Source organism: Harpia harpyja, chromosome 8 (assembly GCF_026419915.1).
Source record: "Harpia harpyja isolate bHarHar1 chromosome 8, bHarHar1 primary haplotype, whole genome shotgun sequence".
Taxonomy (NCBI): Eukaryota; Metazoa; Chordata; class Aves; order Accipitriformes; family Accipitridae; genus Harpia; species Harpia harpyja.
In genome coordinates this window covers 29697188-29723982 of record NC_068947.1, presented here as the reverse complement: position 1 = coordinate 29723982, position 26795 = coordinate 29697188, and the positions used below count along the sequence as shown (strand labels likewise).

The 26795-nt window shown below is 38.0% G+C and overlaps 1 protein-coding gene across 4 annotated transcripts in view; it reads left to right on the top strand.

The window, feature by feature from the left end:
* Positions 1-26795, top strand: part of USP25 (ubiquitin specific peptidase 25) — a 93463-nt gene that overhangs the window by 36168 nt on the left and 30500 nt on the right. For all 4 annotated transcript variants that reach the window (XM_052794165.1, XM_052794164.1, XM_052794166.1 and 1 more), the window contains 6 exons: positions 2814-2976; positions 17665-17751; positions 20841-20978; positions 21885-21961; positions 22684-22757; positions 24257-24405. In XM_052794165.1, coding sequence (XP_052650125.1) covers positions 2814-2976; positions 17665-17751; positions 20841-20978; positions 21885-21961; positions 22684-22757; positions 24257-24405 — 688 coding nt within the window. The remainder of the gene's footprint in view (positions 1-2813; positions 2977-17664; positions 17752-20840; positions 20979-21884; positions 21962-22683; positions 22758-24256; positions 24406-26795) is intronic.

Here is a 26795-nt window from a genome sequence, read left to right as displayed (position 1 = left end):
CTGGCTAGCCTCATGCAAGCAGCTCTGCAAAGCTGCTTGGCTACGCCCAGCTTGTTAGAGAGAAATAAAATACTGCTTTCAAGTCCCATGCCAAGCCTGGCATTAACTAACCCTCACTCCAGAGTTTCCCTCCAAACAAGATTCCAACGCTTGGAGGTGGGGAAGCCTTTGGTCCTGTGAGGCTAGAGAAATGCTATACCCTGCACGTAGCTTATGGCTCTGCGGCTAGCAACTGCTGCGGTGGTCTCCGAGGGTTGCAAAGAGGGTGTTTCAGCTATGTAATCAGAATTGCTAAATCCTTGTACTAACTTTCTGGAAGGATGCTCATTTTTTTGAGAGCATGTGTGAATAAGATTCTTTGTCAAGATAGTCTCCCAGATCAGGACTGTATGATTATAATATAGTGAACATTATAGTATAAGAGGTATACTCACTATGCTGGCAAATACATTTATTTATGTAGCTTTTGAACTGATCATTAGGTTCCTGTTTACTGTGCTCACTTTTTATTTCAGTTTGCATCATAGCTATCATTATGGCTGAAAATGAGTTTGGCACATAGCGTGTGCAGCTATTGCATGTGCTCTCTGAGGACAATGTTATAAGTAAAATTAAGGAAAAATATGAAGTTTTGAGAATAAAATACTTTAAGACATGGAAACAGATCTGAGGTGGAGCTAGAGATGAGGAAATCCTTCACCTGCTGAAGAAATACAAAAACAAATACAAGGAAGAAATTTTAGTAGGTAATTAAATTGACAAATGGTAATACTCTTGGGGTAGGGAACTATTTCAGTTTGAGAATATATATTTTTCTGAACTTGAACCTTGAAATATCTTGAAATATTCTTCAGCTTGGGAAAAAAAGAAAAAGTTTGATTGTTTCCCTGAAGCAAAAGTGGTATGGAGTAAGTATTGTAGTCCTGTTACATCATCATTCTAAATTTATTCCAGTCTGTCGGAGTCTTCCTATCAGTTTTAAAGGTCCCTTCAATTTAGTTTAAACAAGAGTTTAAGTAATTCTACCTGAATGAGAAATTATTTGAAATACGTATGACATTTGTTTTGAATTAATTTTTTAATGTCCCCATCAAATAACTTTTACTCTCAAAGCAGAGATACACTGGTCATCTAACGCTTTTGAAGGATTGTATCAGTGAGAAGGGAAATGAATTTGACTGTTTCTTTGCATTTTGGGGTTTGCTTAGGAGATAATGTTACCGTAAAAGACTCTTAAAACTAGCAGCTACTGAAGAATCAGGTTCCATCCCTATGCATTGTTTGAAGAGATGTCAGAGCAGAAGGTCTTAGAAGATTATATGCCTGTCTTTTCAGTGCTGTTACAAGGTTATCTGTCAAAAACTAAATGTCAGAAATTGATTAATCCTTAAGAAATTACAAGTTTTAGGTTCTTCCTGACATGTATTGATACAAAAGTGGTATTTATACCAAATGGTCTCTCAAATTCTGAATGCTTCTATTTTTTTTTTTTTTTTATTAAATAAGTAGCAATAACAAATTAGCATGTCCCGCAAAGCAGTTGTCTACAGTAAATTCATATAATGCTTCATAGTTCTTGTATGTCTTGTAAGATACCTTTTCTTACTTTGACAAGAGCATAGCTTGAAACAAAAATTTACAGTTAGGAAACTGAGGGATTATGTCATGTGTGTGTCCCACCCTGTTTCTTTGTTTTTTTCTAAGGTGTTCAAACTTTGTCCTTGAGGAACTCCATTTACAGACCAGCCTAAACCTGCCTGTCTTTGTTTAGTGAGTTTAGGACTGAAGGGGGCAACCCTTCATGCTGCTCAGACTGCTTAGATGCTTGTCATGCAGCTCCAGAAATCCTGTGATTGGCGAATGTAGTAGTTCAATAGCAGCTCAGCCTTTTACATGGTAGTCGGAGTGGATGATTGGGGATAGTGACTACTGTGTCAGTAGTACACACACCAGGCAACTTTGCTTATAAGTTAGAGCCATCGTTATATGACCTGAATGTATCCATCTCCATCTTTCTGTTTAGAATATGCAGCTACCACAAATTACCTTTAAGGTGTTCTTTGTCACCAGTCTAAGGATATGTGCTGATACAGAAATACTGTGTTGAGTGAAGCTTGAGTTTGGGAGCATAACACATATCAGATCTTACTGTCATGTGAAATATGGACATTCAACATAAATCACGTAGGAACAGTTTCCTGCAGAGTGTGGTCATTGAAGTGTACAATTAACTTGAGTGGCATTTGAAAAATTGTGGGAAGATGTCTTCCCGTGGCTCATGAAGTGATTACTTGCTATGTAAAGTGATTAATACAGTTGCATAAGTTCCAAAAATGGAAACTAAAAAAGCTTCTTCCATTTTTGAAAGTTGCCTAGCTAGCTTTGGTTTACTGTCAGTAAATTAACTATTGGTGACTTTGTGCTTTGCATACCAATAAAAGCATTTGTGGATGAAAGTACTACACTAACAGTGCTGCCTGAAATTTCTTGTTGTCCATCCTATTTGAATCTGTTTCTTAAATAATTGATGCCTTACAGACATGGTTCTTGTATCTAGAGCTCTCACAGGAGACTCACTCATTCACTCACTGATACCGTTTTCCAAAACGTAATGGAATTACTGTAACATATCTAAAAGTAAAATGGCATCTTACTTTTGAAGACATGTTATTGCATATAAATTTAAAACCAAGCTCAGCAACAATAAGTTAGTGAATGATGTAATTAAGATGTCTGTATTAGTAACTGAAGGTGTTTTACTGTGCCTTTTTTTTTCTTTTTCTCACTTTTTTCCCTCCCTTCTGTTCCCGAAGAGTTCTAGAAGCCAGTATTGCAGAAAATAAAGCAAGTTTAAAGAGGACGCACCCAGAGGTATGGAGTGACTCTCCAAACCCTTATGATCGAAAGCGGCAAGACAACTGTCCAGTAGGATTAAAGAATGTTGGCAACACGTGCTGGTTTAGTGCTGTCATTCAGGTAAGGACCCTCTTCGATTAACTGTGTATACTCTTCCTTGTATTTTTTGTGAGGTGAGTTATCTTATTTTGAGTGGATAACTTAAGATATCTGTTTTCCTGGGAAGTTTAGGCCACTGGTTGAGATGTTTCTGAGCATTACTTATTTATTGCATCTCTTAACATGTTTATCTATAGGCCTGATTGAAATGTAGAAAGTACTGTAGCGTAACTAAGTAAAGCTTCAAAATATTTATTAAAAAGTTGCTGAAGACAAGTTGAGTCTCTGAAGATCCTGGGTGTCTGCAACTCAAGCTGACATCAATGACAATTGTGGGTGCCTAAAAACATGTGAAAACTGGATTACAGATGAAGAACAGACTGCTTATATTAAAAGGAATGCATGTAAATGACTGAAAGGGGGTGGCTGACAATGGAGGTAGGTAGAGGAAATGAGACACCCTCAATCATGGAGTGCTTATTGGAACAGCTACAAGAAAATAGATAGCTGAGTAGGGTAAAAGAAGGAATAACTGATAAAGAAGGAAACTTGAGGAGGAGGAAAGTGAAGTTCTGATATGGATGCAGTTGTGTCTGTTTTGGGTTGTTTTACCTAATACAGCCAATATATGTGCTCTTAGTCTGTTTTTGTGTATATGTAGCTTAATTAAAAGCTACTTTTTTTTTTTTTTTTTGAAGATAGGGTCAATAGGGAAATGAGTACAGGTAGTGCAACTTGTTTAGTAAAATCTAATGTTCTAATATCAAAGATTCATTGTACATAAACTTTATGAACCCATCTTTTAAGTGATTTTTTTTTTTAGAAGTGATTGCTAAAGCTGTATATGTTTCTTTAAATAATCTGTAGGTATATTCAAAAGCATCCAAACCCACAGAAAACTGTGGGTGAAAGTGGAATACAATAGGGGGAAATTTATTTTTAGTCTACAAGAAGCAATTCAGCATATTGTAACTTTTCGTAGTCTGACATTTTGAGAGGAATCAAAATATTTAATACCCATTTTTAACAAATTACTGTCAGGCTGAAGCACTTCAGATAAACTAATATTGTTACTTTCATACTAATGGCTGTTGTACTTCAGGCTGAGTCCATTTAGATCAACGTTCTGCCTAGCAATTTCTGCAAATGCATGCTTACAGAGGAGTACAAACAGTATACATGATACTGCTCTGTTAAAACACTCCCAAGCCTCCAACTGCTTTCACCTTAGGGGAGTTTCTTAATCCTTTGCAGTTTTAGTTAGTAATCCCCAGTGGACCTCTTTTATGTACTTGTCTCCCTTGAACCTTGCAAACTTCTTGCACCCATAGGATCCTTTGGGTGGGAATTCCATAGTTGTGCTCCCTATTTTGCATGAAGAACTGCCTGGTTTTTGTTTGGTTTTTTTTGAACTTGGCTCCCACTAGCTTTGTCTGGTGGCCTCCATGTCTCCTGGTGGACAAGTCAGTTAAAAGTTGATTGCTGTTACAGTTCTGTGGACTGCTGTCGTACTCTTTCACCAGGTCGCTGGGCTCTTTTTCCAAGCTGACTGCTGAGTTGTTGCCTATACAGAAACTGTTCTAGCCTCTTACCTGCCTTATTGCTGTTCTCCAGATCTTTTCTAGCTCTAGTAGCATTTTAGTTGGGGGACCAGGAAAGTTCTCAAGGTGTGAGTGGGCTATGAATTTGAGGTGGTACAATGGACAGATACAGGCTCTTCAGGAAAGACAATCAGGGATGACAAGGAAGGGCATTGCCTTCCTTATGAAGGAGCAGCTCAAATGTATGCTGTACTTGTGTGAGACAAGATGACAGTTTAAGATGAGAGTTTGTGGGTCAGCATCACAGGAGAGGCTGGTAGAGGTACCACCTGTTTAGTTTGTTACAGATCACCCTCCTCAGGATGGGGTTATGGACAAAGCTTTCTTTCAAGGCTGGTTCCCATGGAGAACTTTAATAATCATCCTGACATCTGCTGGAAGTCCAACACAGCAGGACACAAGCACACCAGATTTCTGGAGAGTATCAGGGACAACTTCTTGATACAAGTACTGATGGGCTGCCTAGGTATGATGCACAGCTGGATCTGCTGTTCCCTAAAATGGGAAAACTGGTTGGAGATGTAGTAACGTGGGTACCCTTGACTGCAGTGACCATGAAATAGTGGAGTTCAAGATCCTGATAGGAGTGAGGAAGGAGTAGCAGGGTACAGACCCTACAGTTCAGGAGAGCAGACTTTGGCTTCTTCAGGAAGTTGGTATCTGGGATCCCATAGGAGGCAGCTTTGAAGGGCAGAGGAGCTCAGGAAAGCTGGCAGCATCCTCTGATTACAAGAAGGGTCTGTACTGCTGCTCAGGGAACTCATGGCCAAGCTCCAATGCAAGCAGGCAGTGTGCAGGATCTGGAAGCAGAGATGGGCTACTGAGGAGGAGTTTGGAAATGTTGCCTAGGCATGAAGGGATGATGTTAGGAAAGCGAAAGCTAACTTAGAGTTGATGCCTCAAGGGATGTCTAGGGTAGCAAGAAGAGGTTTTGATGCTACACTAGTCATAAAAGGCTGAGCAAGGAGAACATAGTTCTGTTGCTGAATAGAGCAGGTGATTTAGTGACAGGAGGCTTAAATAAGGCTGAGGTACTCGGTGCCTTGCTTTGCCTCAGTCTTCACCAATGAGGTATCCCAGACCACTGTGCTTGGTTGGGGGAGAGGAACTCTGAGCAGTGTTTATTGAGTAAGAGATTACTTGAGGAAACTTCACCCATATAAGTCTACAGGACCCACTGAGCTGCATCCAGTGGTGCTGAGATAATGGGGGAAAGTCTTAGCAAGGCCACTCTGTCATCTTTGAAAGGTCATGGAGAATCAAAGAGGTTTCTGATAAACTGCAGACAGGCCAAAAAGTCAACCTGGCAAGCTATGGGATGGTTTGCATTAGCTGACCATTGAGAAGATGGAGCCAGGCTTTTCACAGCAGTGGATATTGGGAGAATGAGAGGCAATGGGAGTAGGGTTAGATAAGAGAGATTCAGCCTGGATATAAGAAGCATTCTTCCCCATAAGGACAGGCAGGCAGTGGAGGTTGCCCAGAGAGGCTGTGCAGGCTCTGTCAAACCTTGAAGGCTTTTAAGATGTGCCTGGGAAAAGCCCTGAGCAGCCTGGTCTGATCTCACAGGTGACATCCTGCTTTAAGCAGGAGGTTTGAAAAGAGACTTCCATCAGTTCCTTCTGAGCTGAATTACCCTATGATTCTATAGTAATGTTTTCTGTTTCATTCTGTCTTCCTTTCTTAATTATTTTTTTTCTTCTTTTAACTACTTTGTGTATTGAACTGATACTTTCATGAAACTATCATAAATTCAAAGTTTTGAATAATACTAGTTAGCTTGGTGCCCATAATTTTCTATAAATTTTAGGGTTGTTCTCCACTGTGTACATTACTGTACACTTATCTGTGTTCAATTTAGCTTTCTTATTACATAGTCACTCAGTCCCATATGATCCTTCTGTCAGTTCATCTTTGCCAGCTCTCGTTTATACTACATTGCGTATCTCTGTACTGAGCAAACTTGGTGATCTTGCCACTTGCTCTCTTTTCTAGATCACTTCTGAATTTTGCTTACCAGCACAGACTTCATGAATTGGCAGTAACCTCCCTTCAGGCTGGAACAGATGGTTTGCTCCTGCCCTCTTTTTCTTTTTGATTGCCTATTTGTCTGTACCTCGACCTTCCATCTTACCTCATTGCTGCTTAGTTAAAAGTTTTTGTTGAATGACTTCTTCAGAAATTACTCTGAAGTCCCAGTAGACTACATAAATTGGATTGCTGTTATCCATGTTCTTTTTGACTTCTTAGTGTTGAGTGGTGTTGTGGTTTAACCCCAGCCAGCAACTAAACACCACACAGCCACTCACTCACTCCCCCCCACCCAGTGGGATGGGGGAGAAAATCGGGAAAAGAAGCAAAACCCGTGGGTTGAGATAAGAACAGTTTAATAGAACAGAAAAGAAGAAACTAATAATGATAATGATAACACTAATAAAATGACAACAGCAATAATGAAAGGATTGGAATGTACAAATGATGCGCAGTGCAATTGCTCACCACCCGCCGACCGACACCCAGCCAGTCCCCGAGTGGCGATCCCCCCCCTCCCCCCAGTTCCTATACTAGATGGGACATCACATGGTATGGAATACCCCGTTGGCCAGTTTGGGTCAGGTGCCCTGGCTGTGTCCTGTGCCAACTTCTTGTGCCCCTCCAGCTTTCTCGCTGGCTGGGCATGAGAAGCTGAAAAATCCTTGACTTTAGTCTAAACACTACTGAGCAACAACTGAAAACATCAGTGTTATCAACATTCTTCACATACTGAACTCAAAACATAGCACTGTACCAGCTACTAGGAAGACAGTTAACTCCATCCCAGCTGAAACCAGGAACAAGTGGTTTTGGTTTTTTGTTTGTGGTGGGGCTTGGGGTTTTTTTGTTTGTTTGTTTGTTTTCTGGGTTTTTTTTATGGACAGGGTTTACTTACCTGAAGGTAATACTTAGGTAACGCTGTAGATAAGGAAACAGAAAGACTTCTTTATTTGTTCTACCACCTCCGTTCCCACCGGAATTTTTGTGTTGTTAGGCCTCTTTTCTTTCAGCATCTAGTAATCTATCAGGTGTTTGAATTTTCTGTTTTCCTGAGATGTTTTGATGGTTCCCTTGTTCATCTCTCCTCCTTTCCTTATTCCTTCATATAGCTCTTTTTCCAATAGCAGAAACATTGTCTTGGTGCTACTATAGAAAAACATTTTATTTCCATAAAGCTCTTTGTGGAGCTAATATGACTTGGCGTTTTACCTTCTCTGTTGTGTAATCAGATTTTACATTCCATAGTAGTCCCAAATCTCAAGATGACTTACTTGATGGGTATGTGCATTTCTGTAAAAGAAATATTTATACACAGGAAACTGCAAATGTTTAAATAAATGTTTTCAAGGAAACTTGAATTTTAATTCATTAACCACAGAGGTAAGAACAGAGGCTAGAGAATGTAAAAACCTATGCTAGACCTATGATCTCATGTTATTTATACATGATGTGCAACTTTATACCTTGAAAATGGATTATAAAGAGGGCTAGCTAGTTCTTATTGTCACTACCCATATTATGTGAAAATCTGTGGCATTTGTAATTATAAAGGTTTGATCCTAAAAGATAGTTAAACTTCTGTATTTATGTGTATAGAATGTAATTCAAGTAAACCATTGAAAGATTTGTAACTTCAGTTGGTTGAAAATGTAGGTTATTAATATTGTCTGCCAGCCAGGAAGACTTATGTTTCAAACAACCATCCCAGGAAACTTAATGCATGTTAATTTAGAGTATTAGCTAATACCATATTTATTTATCCACAGGGCAGATTGACTCCTTGGGTTGCATTGACTATGTAGAAGTATTTTCAAGCTTTCTTTAGGAGTCTTTTGAAACCTGACACATCAGATAGGTCAACAATATCTAAATGTCAACTACTGTCAGTCACAAAGATATATTGTGTAATATAATCTAAAACTAAATTGCAAAGAAAGAAATTTTTTTTTCCCTTCTACTTAAGGGGTGCTTGTTAAGGGAAAAAAGCTTTTGACATTTTGACGTTTCCTTATGCAATGTATGTTGTTTTTTATAGCCACCAGTTAGCTGACTTAGTCAAATGCAATCATCAATTGTTCATTGTATTTGCATTAAGAGCATGAAATTCCTTAAGCTGTGTTTTCAGTGAGTGTCAGCAAACCTTAACAAGATTAAACTTTCCTAGAAATACTGCCTTTTAATCTGTATTTATTTGGGCATTAGAGAAATACACATGTATGGAAGTCATCCTCTTCTGTAGGGGAAGAGGGGAGTATCTCTTCAGATAGCTCTAAACCAAAGTATTGCTTTCAATAATTACATTCAGCATCTTTAGAAGGAACAGTAATAGTTTTTCCACAGCATAACTTCTACAAATCTGTCCTGCTGTTGAAGACTTTTGACTTGATAATAACTTGAATTTAAAACTGAGTCCCCCAGAAAATATGTCAAAACAAAACTGTATTAAAGTATGTGTGCTTCTTCCTTACCTGCCAAGAAACGAATCAAGTCTCTCATGATTTCCCACCTCCTCTTGAACTTGCAATAAACCTATATTTTTGACAGGAGTTCACCCATAGATGCTTTTGCTACTGTTTATTTACATTAACTTTTGTAGTGGGATCCCTAAATCTTGAGGTTTTAGAATATTTCTAGAAGGTTGTTTGTGTGGGTTTGGTGGTTTTTTTAATTCTCATTATTGTAACTGCATATGTCTGCTCTTGAAATAGAACTTAAGATAGCAAGTTCTTTAAAGAAACAAAACACGAATATACTCCTATATGTTTTTACTTCCTTTTTTTCAGTAGATTTCAGTGGCTCCCTTGTAAAAATGTAACTTTACAATTTTCCTTGGTTTTAAGAGTTTATAGTCTGAAAATGGCTTATAAATAACACATTTATTGAGCCTGTGAAGCGGCTCCTTTGTGTCATGCTGAGCATGAGTTAAGTGTTTGCAGGACGTAGGACATAGAAGGTGGGTAACGCACAGGACACAGAAGCGTTGCTGGAATCGTGTCTGCTGGAATCATGTCTGTAGGCTTGCTGCCTGTGCAAGTTGTCTCCCAGGTGTTTTGCTTTAAGGCATTGCACAAGACTATCTTTTGGAGTTCCAAGTAGGGCTTCAGTCGTGTGAGAAGTAATGCCCTGGCAGTACTTGCCCCTTGAAAAAGGTGTCGTGGGAGATACTGAGTAGTTGGTCGTTTAGTGAATGTTGTCCACTCAGTGTGCTAGGACAAATTTCTGATGGAAGGAAGAAAGTCTGTGGGGAAACACATGAAAATTGTGTTTCTTTCCTTCCCCCCCGTCCCATACCTAAAGTACTAGGTGCAGTGTTTTCCTGGGTCTCGTGAGTTCCCGAAGGCCTGTCTGGATTGTAGCTCCTCCCTTTCCCAAATGAGTTATCCCAACAGGACAGCTGAGGCTTGGCATCCCCACACTCTTTTCTCTGGGAGTCTGTCATAGTCTGGTTAATCATTCAAAAATGAGAGCTCCCCCCCCCCCCCCCCCCCCCCCCCCCGAAGTACATAGCTTGCAGAACAAAGAATTAAAAAGCTACTGTCTTACAAGCATAAATCTCCATGGCTGCTCTCTTTAACTTTTATTTTCAGGGTCCCTCACACCGCTTCTGGCATTTTACTCTGTTGCATTGTGTTTAGGAGCAGCCTTCTTGCTTTTCTGATGTCAATATATTTGGGGTTAGGATCTCATTTGATCCTAAGCTTCTAGTTCTGGAAAGAAGCGAGCCAGCTTGAGGGGTGAGAATCAAGGAAGCATTTTCTTCCCAGTTGGTGGCTCAGCTATTGTTCTTACCATCTTTGAAGCAGCCCACCGCAAGTATCTAACTTTTGCATTGTTTTGTTTTTCCTATCTGTCATGTTGAATGGAAGGGATTGTGATGGATGACATGGTAGTGCATTAATACCCAAAAGCCTAGTATTATATAATGAAAGTTGCATATATGTATATTGTACACAACTCCCTTGCTTTCCTGGACATGCAACGGAAGGTTGCATGCTGAAGAACATTCAGTGTGCAATACCCATTTGCGTTAAAGTGGTCATTGATGGAATATTTTCTTTCCACTGTTTTCTCTCTGGAGCAGCCTGGGGGGGATGGGATATGATATAAACTGTTCTGTAGAATTTCATGGGAAGAGGAATAATGAAGTGGGAAATCTAATTTCTTGCTTTCCCTCCGTCACTCCCTCTGTTCACCTGTAGAGTAAAGATTGACCTGTCACTTCCAAGTTCAGTCATCCTATGATATTGCTGACAGGAAATTCCTTTTCCTGGTTTTTGTTCTTCACTGTGGTCTCCAGCTCCCTCAGGTTGCTTGTGTGATTTTTGAAACTCTTACCTTATATTTAGTGGTATACAATATTGCGATTTCTGTTGTGAAGGGTTGGAAAGCTTTAATGGATGGTGGCTTTAGCTTTGACTCATACATAGTTGTCCCTTTAAAATAAAGGATACAGAATAGATGTTGGGTTGTGATCCTATGTGCAATTCCTAGGTTTGGAAGGGCATAAAGCTTTTGCATTGTTTAGGTGTGGTGTTTAAGGTTATACCACAAACTGATTTCATGTTGTTGTGCATTTAGGCAAGAAGTTGAAAACTGTAACCGTGTAAGGAAATGTTGGCTGTTATGTCCTAACAGAATTTTTTTTTCTTGCTTTGAACATGTAATAGAGGAGTGGTTGAATGGCATTTTTTAGTATGTGCCAAGACACAAGTATAAAGTGAATTCTTCTGGACACATCTCACATCATCCTTATCTGTCTCCTGAATTGCAGTAATGTTCTGAATTTGTTGCTATAAACAAGTAAATGTTCTCTAAATGCAGGCTGGTAATACTGTGGTGAGCTGTTTGTTGAAAATGTTGACTTAACCCAAGTCTTCTAGAGGTCTTAAGTTAGTTTGACTTTCTAGATCAAACAGTATGAAAGCTGTTTTCCATCATCTTCCATGTTACACCTCAGCCTTTTGGAAAAGCAAAACATGACAGCTTAAAACTGCATTTTATACTTTGGTTTTCAGCGGTTTGAAATGCTGGTTGGTTGATGGTTTATAAATAAAAATGTCCTTTTTGAGATATTTTCCAAAGCTTTTAAGATCTGAGATTGAATCTCTCTGTGACTTTGAAAATGCTAAAAGTTTTCCTGACTGCTACCACTGTACATGTGGGGTTTTTCTGCTGAAGTTCACCCATGAGATAGTGTCATATCTGTCTGTAGGAGTTTTGTTTCAGAGAGGGAGAGAGAAAAAAACTCCTCTTCCTATACTTTCACAACAAAGTTTGAACAGGAACCTGCTCTAGTCCCAGCTTTGAAGCTCTTTTCCTCTCTTCCCTTCTCTCTTCCTTACAGGCAATTTTCTAAACAATATGAGGATTTTCAGAAAGGCTTTTGGCTGTGCCAAATTCTCGGTGTATGGGAAGAAGCAATATCAGGAATATGTTTTGGGTGACTTCCTCATTTTCTTAAGGTTTTTTTTTTTTCTCTGAAAGGTAGAAGACATTACACAGGGTTACTGTGTGCTTAAGAGAAAAGATATTTAAAATTCTCTATAGTCTTGTTACAATAATTATTTTCTACATTGTAAGTAAAATGTGTTTAAACTAATTTGCATATACATATAACAGTCAGTTTCCTTTTCGTTTAAGCATTATAGGAAGAATTCTTGTTGTATTTATGCTTGCTGACTTTTACTGCTGTGCAGTGCATGCATAGGGTCAAATATAGGTCTGATGACCACGTTTAATGCCTGTCATTAGTCTCTATTCTGAAAACAGGATTTACCACTTACAGGAATAAGACATGCACAAGTGGGGTAGGAGGCAGCCCCGGTGTGAGTTCTAAGAAGGTGCTGGTCAGAAAGAAGTGTAGCACAGGAGCAGAGCGGCCACTTCATGGACTTTGTTGTAAGAGAAGTAGGTTTAAGAATATGAACCAAAAGGTAAAATAGTAAAATAGATCAATAAATAGAAAAAGTGGGGAAGGCCTTAAAGAGGAGGGAGAAATCATTCTCCCAAATTAGTGGTATAGAGTCCAGAAGACTTGAAAGTTGGAGAGAAGTGGACTTAGTTGCCAGTGAAGTTGCTTATGTTTTTGCAGTACGGAGCTCTGCTGGACACTAATATTCAATCTGAAGCGTGTAGGAGTGTTAAGTCACTAATAAGCCTAAGTGTACTTCAAGTACTACTTCAACTAGTAAATTTAAAGTTCTTAATGTTATTGGAAGGACCATATGGTAACATGTGCAGGTGGGAGCATACATTCCGTAGAGTTCTGTGTTTTCTTTGATTTGGATTATTGGCATGAATAAAAAGTTAACCCTAATAATAGTCGATCTACCCCAGTAAAACTAGCTCTATATACAGTAAACCACCAAAATTGTTTATAAAGTGAAGTGAGAACATAAATCTAATTTGTCATGTTGGCAGAGGCAAACTATTCCAAATAATATAATTAATGACATGGGCAGAGCTCTGTTTTTGCTTTTTATTTTTAGAACAATAATAATGTATTCATTCTTTAAAATTGCTCTCTGCTTGCTATACAGAATGAAGGTAGTTACAGTCTCTGCTTTGTGGCTTTAAAATCTGAATAGATGTAATATTGGAAATGCATAAAAGGCCCCAGATGACTAAATGAGACAAATGGGTGTTGCGATGTGTTAATGCATATATAAGCTTTCAACTTACACAAGATCATGTTTTAGCTAAATGCCAGTACATGAAACAATTCGTTTAAGAGCTCTGTAGGAATGCATACTTTACTTTTCCCCCTGCCAGAGAGTTGCTTTTCAAGCCATACTAATAAGATGTATTTAGTTTTTGGTTACTAGCCAAATTAAGTTCTTCCTAAGTTTTCTTTGCCAAAATTCAAGTTAGTCTTTTTATTTTTCTCCTGTTTAAATCTCAAGCCTTGGCACTAATTTGGACAAATTCCTAGCCAGTATTTGCTGCTGACACATAGGTATTGTTATGCACACCTACACTAGTCCTGGCACCCTTGCCTGATGTTAATCCCCATCACTTTGGTAAAAGGGAGCCTACAGACTGGCCTGCCACAAGAATGGGAGTTGCACAGCTTTTCTTGGGGCTACTCTAAGAGAAACCTGAATGATGATGGCATTTCACAATATGCTGGTGGTGTTCCAGCTGTGTGCCAGTAGGTATGTCCTATTTTGTTTGCTAAGCTTCATTAGTAACTGTGATCCCCCCCCCCCCCCCCTTACTTATCACCTTACGACAAGTTTAGGTTTTCTGCATGCATTACAGCACTGGTCAAATATATTCATTCTACTTAAGCATCCTAGATGATTTTCTGCCAAATGAGAATGTTTCTGGCATCTTGCTGACTGGTTTAGAATTAGTAGTCTGAATTGCTTTAATGGGTGTTTCACAGAACAATTTGAAAGTCATTCCTTCCTTCCAAGCTTAACCTTTGCAAATTGAATGGGAAGATGGCTGTGTTCACAGCATTATGAAATTAAGGTTTTTGTGTAAACTTGTATAAAGGTGATCAATATTTAAAATTCCCGAGTTCTTGTGCAAAATTTTTTGCTTTTTGTTCTCAATGGTGGAAACAAATACAAAATTGCTAATCAAAGAAAACAAAAGGTTTTCATACATCTTTTAGTGAAACAGCTGGTTTTAGTGCCCTGTGCTTATAGAACTTGCAAGAATCCATCAAAGAGCCTGTCTAAAGCTTTGTGCTGCATCTTGGTAGGTCGTATCTTATCTAGATACAGAAGTACTGTTTTCCTACTCTCCAAGTATTGTTGATGTCAGTAACTACTATTTTAGGACCCTGCTGGTGGTTCTGCATGCCAAGCTTTTATGGATTTAATATGCTGACTAATTTATATTCTTGCAGTATTAATGCAGCATCACAGTGCTTGAATGTTAAGAATGTTAAGAATTACCTTTACTCAGGCAGGCTAAATTCTGCCAAGGTCCTTAGTTTTGATAATCTTAAACATTAAGAGGGGGAAAGGGATAAGCAGGGTGTTTTAGGTGAAACCAAGGCAGCTGATATTCTGAAATTGGATTTGGACTCTATACAGTGTGGGTAGACATTACTCAGAAAAGTGAACCTTTTTAGTATTTTACAGTCTTGAAGCTACAACTCTACCTAGCTCTTTCTGGCATGACAGAAAATACATCTATATCATCAGCACCTATAGCAGGGGAAAGCCACAGTATGTCTTGTCATACAGCATGGTTAGTTTGAACTCCCTAAACCGATACTGAATTTTTGTTGTTGTTTATTCTCATTTTCTTTTACTATCTTGTTCAGCCCCCAAACTGACATGATAGGAGGCAGGTATACTAAAAATCTGTTGATTTTCATGACAATTTGAATTGATATAACTTATCTTAGCCTTGCTTGGTCAAGTTTCCAGATGACAGCTTTTAAATAGGTTTAAATACACTGGGGGAAAAAACCCCCCACCCTTTAGAGAATTTTTCTTGCATGCATAAGTTTTGCATACTTTACGTTGGAAGACTTAGGCCAGTAGATATGAAGTATCACCTTTCAGATCCAGCCTGTTTTCTTGCACTGGGACTCCTGACACTTTTCTGTAGCTGAAGCCAAGTGGGTAAGGGATAAAGTGCCAAAGGCCAGTGCTTTGGTGTGGGGCCAGTGGGTGGCACTCGGGCCAGGGACAGTCTCTGCTGTGTCTCTCAGTGGCTGCAGAAGAACAGCTTCTGCTCCATGTCATCACCTACCCTGGGTGTAGAAAACCTAGTCAACAGATGGCTTGCCAAATTGGGAATTGTTTTGCCTAGCCCCTTTCTGAAGCACTGGGGTGGTTGGCCATGGGAGGTCTCTGATGCAATGAGGGCTTAGGTGAGCTCATTTTTATCTCCTTACCTCAGAAAGAACCGTAGGTTCCTCCTTGAGGTACTTCGGGCACAAAAATTGGTTGGTCTTAGGCACGCTTATTGTATACTTGTTTATACTTACGCTGGGAAATTACCTTCTTTTTTTTTATGAAGATAGAAGTTTCCTGAAGTTGATTTAGCTCAGTATAGAAGAGCTACAACATAGTACTGTCCTGTTAGCATTAGTGGTGTTAGCAGTAGATTAACTGTGAGTGTTCTGCTGCATCTCAGTACAACCACACACAGCATAAGCTGTTTTGGAGAAAAGTTTAATAACTAAGTATCTTGCATAAGAAATTTTGAGTAGAACAAAGCTGAAGAAGAAAAGACCATATCAGACAATCCTCTAGATTATTCTCAGCAGCTTGCAAAAATAGGTCTGTTCAGCTTAGTAAAGCATGGAGTTACATGTTCACAGTTCAGAGTTCTGGATTAAAGAAATATAGTTCTTGTGGATTGAACGCCAGGCAAAAATTCTAAACTTTAATACAGTTTTCTGTACTTAATTCGTATATGTGTGTTATGAAAGTGGGCAGCTCAGCTGCTTGGCACTTGGGTTAGTCATGAAGATAAGTCAATCTTTGGACATTATATTTTAGCAGCTGGTTTATTTTGTATGTAAGACATTGCTGTGTTTTGCTTGATGAAGAGCCCACCAGTGGAATGCTGTTACATCATGAGACATAACTTCAGTTAGTATCAACTTCTAGAATGACACTCGAATTAAATATTAACATTTTCTATTCTTTGAGTAAGTAAACAAAGGACTCTGTTTTAATCTCCATTTTCTGCAAGGACGGATAAAAGGGGAACCTGTATTTTGAACAGCGAAAGAGGAAAAAAAAGCTTCACTACTCAATTGTCTGTTGATTTAGCAAGGTCAGAAAGATGTTTTTTGGTTGGTGTTTCTGATATTATTTTTCAAATTATTTTATATTTAAATTTAAAAATGTTAGGAAAGACAACTTTTTGCTGGAGACACTGTATACTGTGTGGTATCGGAAGAGATTAAACTTTGTAAAGGCTCTTTCATGAGGAGAGTTGGGAAAATTGCAACTTTTGACAAACTCATCTTTTTTTCCTTCCAACATGTTCTAAATTATTAGAAAAAAATGCAGTGCCTCTTCACAATTTGAATGTCACTTTCTTGACACTGTGCGGTTGAAATCCTATTAAACTTGCTGTGGTCTGCGTTTTAAGTCTTTACCTGTGTAGGACAAGTTGCGGGATCAAAGTCTATTGCTGGGGGAGGCAAGCTCTGCCTTTCCAAAATAAATAGCTAATATGTGATCGGGGGCGGGGTGGGGGGGTAGTTAATCATAGGTTGTAAAACCAAAGGGTATGAATAGGAGGGTAAATCTTCCCGGTGCTTCTCTGATGAGCATGTTTAAAATGCTTTAGACCTTTTCTGCTACCCTTTCTTCATCAAAATGCTAGTCTGTGGTAATGAAGTGAACTTTAGTTAAAGTGCTTTCTGCCCGTACGGAACATCAATGATGCGGTTATGCAAGTGTTGAGGACTTCGGTTTTCAGCTAATGCTTTGGACTTTTATTTTTGCAACCCGGAGTCATTTTGTTCTTGTACTCTCTTGGCTCCAGGCTCTGTGTTACACTATGGGGTTCTTTGTGGGTGTGCCTGTAGACACCTGTTTTTGTGTCTTATTGTCTGTAAAACGAGAATGTTACCTGCAAAGATGTATAATCCTGTTTCCTTACTCTAATGTACATCATACAGATCCTATAATAATGGGAGGAGTAAACAATGCAAAAAATACAGATAATTGCAAGTGGATTTAAGTTGCATATACAAAGATGTACTCTCTCTGTGCTGAGGAGGTAGATGATAGAGGGGCTACAAGATGAATTTTACATGTCTAAACAGGCTTTAATTTCAATTTGAAAACTAACAGTTACAGAATTAATAAAATTCTTGTTTTTAAAAGTAGTGTACCTATCATCTAAAATTGTTCTGTTTATGTGATTAAGTATAAAGCAGGTTTTTTTATTATGCTGTTTACTTGGCAAAAATAATTATCTTCTAGTGAAAATGTGTTTAGTAAAGTTAAGTGAAATAATCTAGCTTCTGAAATGAAACTTTAGCACTGCATATGTTTAACATTCCATTTATTTTGCTAAGGCATGTTTGGAAGAATTTTGTTTGTAGAAGTGCTTAAATGTTTTTTACTTTTTTTTTTCTTTTCAGTCATTATTTAACCTACTGGAGTTTCGAAGACTAGTTTTGAATTTCAATCCTCCTGCAAATGCTCAAGACTTGCCCCGAAACCAAAAGGTAAAATTGGAAGCTAACTTCCCCTCGTGGCTGATAAGGGTGTTTCTCTCTTGTAATTGAATTTTGCACTGTTCCTAGCTCAAATTAGCATGGATTTTATAGGTGCTAATTAGTGTTTCTTTGAGCTTCCTGTTATGGGTCTTACATAAAATACATTAGCCTCACATTAGAGTATGGGCAGGGTGTTGAGAGAGGCAGAGTTTGCTCGGCATACTGCTGCTTAGACCAGGTTCAGTGGAAGGGCTTTGCTGATACAGCTGTAGCAGCACTGCCGCTAGTAGGTGAGCATTTCTAATGTGAACGTAGCCTGTGTTAGCAAACATTTTATTTTTAACCTAGTATTAAGTACTGTGTGTGACTGACATTCCCTAGGATCAAATTTCCTTGCTAATAAAGACCAAGTTTTAATAATCCCGGATTTTCAAAACTTTGGTTTACATCCTGTTGTTCTTCCAGTTGATAGAAAGTAGAGTTTAATGCAAGGGTCATGACACTCTCTTGATTCAGAATTAAAGCATGTGGTTGTACTTAAGGGAATATTGCATAGTGGGGTGTTTTTGTTTTCCTGTCAATATATTGAATCCAAATGCTATTAATAATTTGGCATGTAAAATTTTGAATCCACAAGTCATTGGTATAAATTTTGACTTTAAAAAAAGCCCAAACGAAACAAACAACCCCACCCTGTTTGCATCCACTGATTGGACTTTGTTTTTCTGGATTTTAAACTTGGGCATACACTTAAAATCTCCAATCTGTTTTTGTTCTTTTTAATTTGAAATTCACTTTTCTTCCTTGGTGTGTTCCTCAGCTTCCTTCTGTAGAACAAATATGGTTCTCTGTAGTTACTGCAGCTTCTTGGCTCTCCAGTTCTCTTACCTCTTGCTGTCATATGAACAGATCTTTTTTGCTGTACACAGTGAGGCCAGCTAAATATTTGACCTCAACAATATATTCAGGAAACATTTTATTATCAGAGGAAGTGGGTTACTGTGCTACAGGTTAGCACATCTTTCCCCCTGTTTCAACATTATCGTTATGCCAGCCAGTGTCCTGGCATACTGATTGACAATAGTGAATGTTTACTATGTATTAAACATGTAGATTGCTTTAGAAGCATTTCTTAATCATAAATTGTTCCAATATCAGTGTATCAAGAAATTATTTATGCAGGCAGGATAGGTGATAAAATAAAGAATGTTTTAGACTATGAACTTCCCATACAGTTTTCATTTCAAAATTGATTTTAATCTTTTTTGTGTGTGTGTTGGTGCACCTACAGTATGCTTTAAAATTGAGAGCCATATACTGTGCTGTGATCACTTTATTAGTTCTTTTGTTTTAATGTGCAAGTCCTTTGTGGAACTGTATACCTTGTCTTGGGGAGTGGCTCACATCCTTTTGAAGATTTTAGGCTTTGTTTAGTCAGAAACACCGTTTGTTGTGGTAATGCCCACATAATCTGGTCAAGGATCATGCCTAATGTATTAAATTGAGCTTTCTCAAAAAAACAACAAGGATTTTTCTAGTTTTAGAGAACTTTTATAGGCTTCACAGAGGTATTTGTTCTGAGTAATCCCACTAACATCAGTAGCCAGTTGTTCAACCTAAAGCTACAAGTATACTTAAAACTCAGCCAAATTAGTTGCGTAAATTTAGGTAAGTAATGCAATAATACTCACTGCCTGTGTATTTCAGATTTAACAAAAGGAAGGTGAGATCTAGAGTATTCTCTTGTCAGTTGTCTATATTATGCGTATGAATTATCACTGGTATTAAAGCATCTTGGCAAAATACATCTGTATCTAAAACTTGAAATTCTATTCATTTTTAATAGATCACTTCATGTAAATAGTAAGAAGATAATCACTTTCATAATTTGTTTCCTTGTTTTGTTGTTATAAAATGCTTTAAATATGTAAATGGGAGACTGATTTTATTCTTAAATTATGGTGATTTAATGCTGAATTAGGGTGTCATTTGATGAAGTCTTCAGCCTTTTCTGTGAACGTTGTTTATAATTGGCAGGTGTCTTGCAAGGTGGACTAGAAGAGCAAGTAAAACTTGAATTTATGTGACTAAAACTATTTTTTTAGATATTATGTGGAACATGTTCCAATTTACCATGCACAGTTTTTAAAGCTGAAATAAAGCAGACTTTATGTACAAAAAGCTTTGTGCATCCAGGATTGACATAGGAGTGACTAAACAAGCCTGCTGTTTGATGAGCATGTGAAATAGTTTGTCATCAAGTAATTCCAGTTTGACCAGCATCTGACACCTGTGCTGCCTTTGAATGATATTTTGTTCTAAATACAAGTGGATATTACATGGGTTTTCAATTTCACAAGTAATTGTTAACTATCTACTCAGGAGTATGAGACATATCCAGTCTCCACAGCATTTGTAACCTGTGGTTTAATCTATGGTATGACGGATTTGTGTTTCAGTGTATGTGCTTTTCATTATACAGGCATAAAGTATTTCTTCTGCTTCTTTCCTGGAAACCAGAAAAAGAACTCCATATTCCCCATGAACTGTACTTAAAAAATAGGTAGAAAGGAGAGCAAGGTATTTCTCTTTTGTCAAGAGAAATAATAATGATTTGCGAACACCTTATAAATTTATGTCTTCAGTAAAAAATAAGCTTAAAAAGGTACTAGGCAGTGTGAAGGCTCACAAGAAATTCTGCCAGAGGTACAGAGGAATACTAATTTCAGTAAAATCAGTGCATGTTGTTGCAGTGTATTACTTAAGGCTTTGTAAGTCTTGGGAGCAACAGTTCTGTCTTAAATGCAACTCAGGTTGTCCACTTGTCCATTCAGCCCCATTTCAAGTCAAACAGCCACATCTAGATGTGGTTTCAGGGAGCTTTTAGTTTCTGACATGTAATTTTCTTCCCAGAGAACTACATTATTTTGTAAAACTGGCAAGTAAAAGGCATGCAACACTACCTTGCTAGTTCTACAAGTAAGCTTATATATTATGATGATTGGCTGTATATATGCTTAGTTTATTGGGTAATGCTTCTGTAAAGTAGATTTTTGTTACCACTTTGTTAAATGTCTTTAATTCTTCTTCAAATACAGGAACATAGGAATCTGCCTTTCATGCGTGAATTGAGGTATCTGTTTGCACTTCTAGTTGGTTCGAAGAGAAAATATGTTGACCCATCAAGAGCGGTTGAAATCCTTAAAGATGCTTTTAAATCAAATGATTCCCAACAGGTAATTTCTATGTATTTTCCTTCAAGCTTACTCATGTTTTCATATGGTCATCTGGCAACAGGAAATACTTCAAATGGACAAAAAAAATTCAGAATGTCCACAGACAAGAAACTCCTAATTATCACAGTCTTTGAGCTTTTTTTCTGATATTATGTAATCTCTAGTCACTTTTATGAAAAACCAAAAAAAACCCCAACCAAACAAAAAAATTCCAGTGTGACTATTTTATTCAGTATACTTTCTTACTATTGTTTTAAAACCTAACTAATAGTTGCACATTCTTGTTTTTAGGGTATAATTTAGCTTCCAAGTCTGTGGTTTTTGAAAGAGCTTTATTCTTCTGATCTAACAGTACATCCAGGGCTGGTACAGTCCAAATATAGTATTCGTCTATGTAGATACTGGTTTGGAGGGTCCTAATATTCATATTCAGGATTCTTGCCTAAATCATAGTGGGTATATTTTGCTTTTCTGAGAAACACTTTGTTTCTTCAGGTGCTTTATTTCTCCCACATGAGGTTATGTGGCTAAGGTGTTTAATTACGACAGCATGCTGAATTTAGTGCTTGATGAAAGTAGTATTAGTCACCACTTGTTAGATACCAAAGGGTTTGAACAATGGAATTCATAAGATGCCTTTGGACTAGCATGGTATGAAAGCTGAGCCCAAGTAATAAGGATCACAGGACAGTGTGATGGCTGAGGAACACCAGAGCCCTGGTGTGCTCTAAGAGCCACCAAAAAAAAAAAAAAAAAAAAAATCAATCATGGCATAGTCTTAGACATAGTGTGATTTTTGGAGCTCTTGTGGAGGCGAATACTGCTATACTGACCTTGTAAGGTGACACTTCATTGTGTTCTGTTACATGTGTGAATATATACTGATAATTTTATATTTTTCAACAGCAAGATGTTAGTGAATTTACACACAAATTATTAGATTGGCTAGAAGATGCCTTCCAAATTAAAGCTGAAGAAGAGAGGTAAGATTTTTTTCCTAGCTCTGTATATTGTACATTTTGATGAGAAAAAGCAAACCAAATAACCAAAAATAACACTTCTCACTGTATGGCTGAAAAAGATCCAACTGTCTAGCTTGTTTTAGTTCAAGCATGTTTTTTCCATACGTGCCAGTACCTTCGATTTTCTGTGAATTCTTTTTTCGCTTTCTGATTTCATGTTAAAAATCTTGTTGAATGAAGTCCAAAGTATCTGAAGAGTAGAGATTGGTTGTGTTGTACATAATCAATTAGGGTTTTTATCGTTTGAATGCATTTTTGCTTTTCAGTCATGTAGTTTAAATGCTTCAAAACCTTGCTCCTGTTTCTCTTCTCAGAAGTAAATACACATTGTTTGTATAAGTGAACACCTGTAAACTGTCTTTTGAATACATAACTGTTTCTAGAGTGTTGCAGGAAATGGTTTTTACAAGGGTTTTGTACAATTTAACCACTCACGAATTGAATCTGATTTACATAAATTTTCCTAGAATGAAGCACTTCTGAAATTTAATTTTCAGAATATACTTATTGCAAATATATGAATCATTGTTACTGTCTTTAGAGGAAAGTACAAAACTAAATGAACAGTAGTTGAGTAAAATAGGCAGCATTTCCATAATGAATTCAGAATATTCTGCTTGTAGTTTTATGAAAGTTCATAGATTTGTGTTTGATTTTTACACTAACATCCTTTCTGTTTTCAGGGATGGAGAGAAACCAAAGAACCCAATGGTGGAGTTGTTTTATGGACGATTTCTAGCAGTAGGTGTACTTGAAGGTATGCATCTGAATTTACTTGGACTTCTGTGCACTTCTGTGCTCATGCCTGTTCAGTGCTTTCCTAAGTACACAAGTGAATGATGCAGTTGTAGCATTTTAGCTACTTCTGCAGAAGTATACTTGGAGAATATGTGTTTGGTTTGTGACAAAATGTTTGTCCTGAGACTATGAGAACGAAGGTAAATGTAGTGGTCCAGAAAGACTGTTCTGATAACTTTTAGGAGCTGATGTGGGTACCTAAGTGCAGTAGAAGTTAGGGTAAGATGCTAAGCAAAAATACTTGCAAGAAATTATTATCAGGGCACTTTTGCCACTTATTAATGGTATAGAGAAGGCAAGTTACTGTATTTCATTGAGCTAGTCTCTTGCACTCTCTCTGCTTCATTTAATGCAATTTAAAATTTCAATTGCGTTTTCTTCTACACAATTTCTGGTATGGATAACTCACCCTCTTAAAAGTACAGTTTGTTGAAAACAAGTAAGTGGAAACCTGCTCAAGGGCAGTGTCAGAGAGAGAGTACTGAGGAGAAATAGGCTGCACAACAAGCTTCCTTTTATCTTATCTACATATAATTAGTAGATTTGCAGAATTGCAGTGTTCTCTCTTTCCAGGAGGCCAGCAGTTGTGAAAGTGTTTTTAATGTTGGTGACTCTGTCCCCCATCCTGAGTGTGAATGACTCCTGAGATGCATTTGAATGAAGCAGCTATAATCTTTTAAAGTGGCTTCCAGGTTGTTTCTGGGCCTGGAACAGTATGTCTAACGATTTGTTGTCAGAATTCAAAACCGTTCTGCAGATTTCTTGCTACTAGCTAGCATTCTTGCTCCTTTGCATTCAGCTACTTTCATCCCTTACGTTCTTATCTTAACTGAGGAGGCATGTAAAAACCAAACCAATGAAAAGAAACTGGTGGATGTAAGAAGACTTTTTACTGACTTTAGGATGAAATAAGTTGAAATTATAGATTGAAATAATTTGTCACCCATATTTCTCCTCATATTTGAGCTTGCATCTTTATACACCATTAACAAATTATGGTCATGTTTTCAGGACAGAATTAATGAATGTTCTCTTTTGTGGTTTATTTTTGCAAGATGTACTTATACAAAGGGCTGTTTCATACCAGCAATTCCACTGACTTTGCTGATACAATGTAGGGTTGTATTACTGAGCTGCTATTTGCTGGAGGAGGACTTTGTTTTATATGTGTAAAACTTCCCATACATCTGTGGTGCCAAGTCATTTTGAGTTTTGCTTATTACCAATAGATGCAAAACCAATATAAAAAATGGACAGAAGAGGAAAACAGTAATTTTCAATATTACATTCAAGCGACTTTTTCAAGTAACTTTGTTTTCATACATATAATTGAATTGTCCAATAAGAAAACGGGGGTATTGTTCAGTAGACCAGGTCAGGTCACCTAGGATTGTTAGGGTTTTTTTAAAGGTAAATGTTTGTTTCTAAAACCTTAACTGTTTAATTTCTTATGTGAAGGTAAAAAATTTGAAAACACAGAAATGTTTGGCCAGTATCCACTCCAGGTTAATGGCTTTAAAGATCTGCATGAGTGCCTAGAAGCTGCAATGATTGAAGGGGAAATTGAATCTCTCCATTCAGAAAACTCTGCAAAGTCTGGTCAGGAGGTAAGTTAAGTGCTCCTGTGGGCTTCTCTCAGGGTGGTGCTGTAGCGCTCTTTATTTTTCACTGGGGTTCATGGTTGGTTTTTATATGACCTGCTGCTGTGCAGGTTCTGATGTCTGGCGTAATTGGATTGTTAATTTGGGGGCTTTGTATCTCTTTTGGAGGATCCAGAGTATCATCTTTTTGTATTTTTCATAAGATACAAAGTTCATGCTTATTAAAAGCTGGCACAATTAAGTGCTTACAGTGGTGATTTGGCACAGGCTGGTTCCCACCTGTTGCTGATATTTGATCTCCAGAGAGGTCATGGGTGTAATGTCCTGTGGTAGCTGACCACTGCTCTGACTGACTTGCTGCCCTGTGCCATCCTGTAAACAGCAACCGTGAGCTGTGCATTTGACCATTGCTTCAGAGCATTGTTGGTATTCCTCTGTGCCTCTGTCTTTTAATTCCTCAGCACCCTAGCCTTCTTCCCCTCTCCCCTTTTTACTGATGTTTCCCAGCATCCTCCTCTTTGCCCCTATGGTGGGCAATCCTCCCCCCTCTTTGACTGCAGTGGTGGACAGACAATACTTGCTCTATGAGCTGCTGTTCCTCCCAGGAGAGCTCTTGCTAGAGCAGGAGGCTGCCAAATGTCAGAGCATGCTGGAAGCATGGGTGGAGGATTCAGATGGAGCCCCACTGAGAAGTGGCATATGCAGTGTATGGTGTTGGGATGAGGTGATGAATGAGATTTCTTGTGCAGAAGTCACAGGTTAGGGAAAAGAGGTAGTTGGACTGATGGTGGTTGTAGAACCAAGAGGGTGTGCTCTGAAATGTCCCCTCTCATTGCTGGCATGCATGTATATACCCAGCATTTTTCTCTGGCAGAGCTCTCTCCAATAACCTGTGGGTTATTGATGTGGAAATACGGGAATTCCCATCGCCTCTAAAGACTGAACTACTTTCTCTTTACACAGTTGTTCATGTTTCATCACAGTTACTTTCAAGATGTGAAATCTTAGAAGGCTTCTTCTACTTAAGTAAAAAGTTCAGGTGTAGTTTCTTCCTTCATATTTTGCTGTAATGAAATTTTGCTTCCTTTAATCATATCAACATACACACAGGGTTTTAATTACTAAGCCTAGTGACGCACACTGAAATCATCTTCCAGTCTGAAGTTCTATTTCCAATTTTGTGTTATCAACAAAAGTTTTAGAGCATCCCTGTTGCAGTCCCTTTTTCTGGTCAGCTGTTATTGATCAAATATTGATCAACCAAATCAGATGTTAACAAGCATTTTCAAATGTATTTACACATCTTACTGGATGTGCTGTTCTTTCACAGGATGATTCAATTTTTTTTTTTATTCCAACACTTGTAGAAATGTCTTACTACAATTAGCATGTTTCCTGAAATAAACTGGAAGAAAAGAAAAATCTCATAAATATCTTGGTACAATCCAAAGTTCAATTTCTTTATGCAAGGTGAAGTCTTGTATGTGTCTACTACAAGAGCATGGTTGTTTATCTTATGGACTGAAGGTTGTCTTGCAGTTAAAGCCTGTGTGCATTCATGCATAAAATGTCAGTTCAGTTATTAATGCTTGACTAGACACGTCAGACTTGGAGGGGGTTTTTTTTTTGGTTTGGTTTGGTTTTGAGGGTTTTTTTAACCTGTAATGTCAGGAAACCAGGGAACAGAACTAGAGTCATGTACAGGTGTAGAGCATTAAGCTTTGAGTTCTGTGAAAGTGTCAGGGTTTTAATCTGCTTGGCTTCATAGCATGTGGAAATGGAAGTGAAATAGTCATGTGACAGATTGACAATAGTGGCAACAGAAGAAAGGTAATGGGTTAAGTCCTAATCTAGAAAAACATTACTGCATTGTTACCAGGGCCAAGCAAATTGGTTACGTTGCCCTGAACTGAAGCAGTTTATTTATAGTGGTTGCTGCTGTTAGTAGTTATGTTTAAACATAATGCGTCAAAGGTGTTACAGTGCATTGGAAGGTTTGGAAGTACTGAAGGAAGCTGAATTTCTTGTAGTTTTAACAAAGTCTGTCTCTGCTGAGCAAAGACTTCAAGTGGCATTCATCCGAGCTGGTAGATGTCAAAGCTTAAAGAGAATGATATTAATGTGGCAGTTCCATGTATTGAAAGATCCTGAAAGTAACTTTCTATTTTTCCCCCTTGATCCCACCATTGACTCTAATGGGGTATTTAGCTTGTTGTTCATTATTATTATTACTATTATTATCATGATACCTAAAAGCCTCAGCCACGGAGTGTCAGCAAGCAAGCTAATGTACAAACAGAAAAAAGAGACATTCCCTGTCCCAAGGAACTTAAATCCAAATTCAAGAGACAATGGAGGTCAGTGCACATACTTGGAGTTAGAATGGTGGGGAAAAT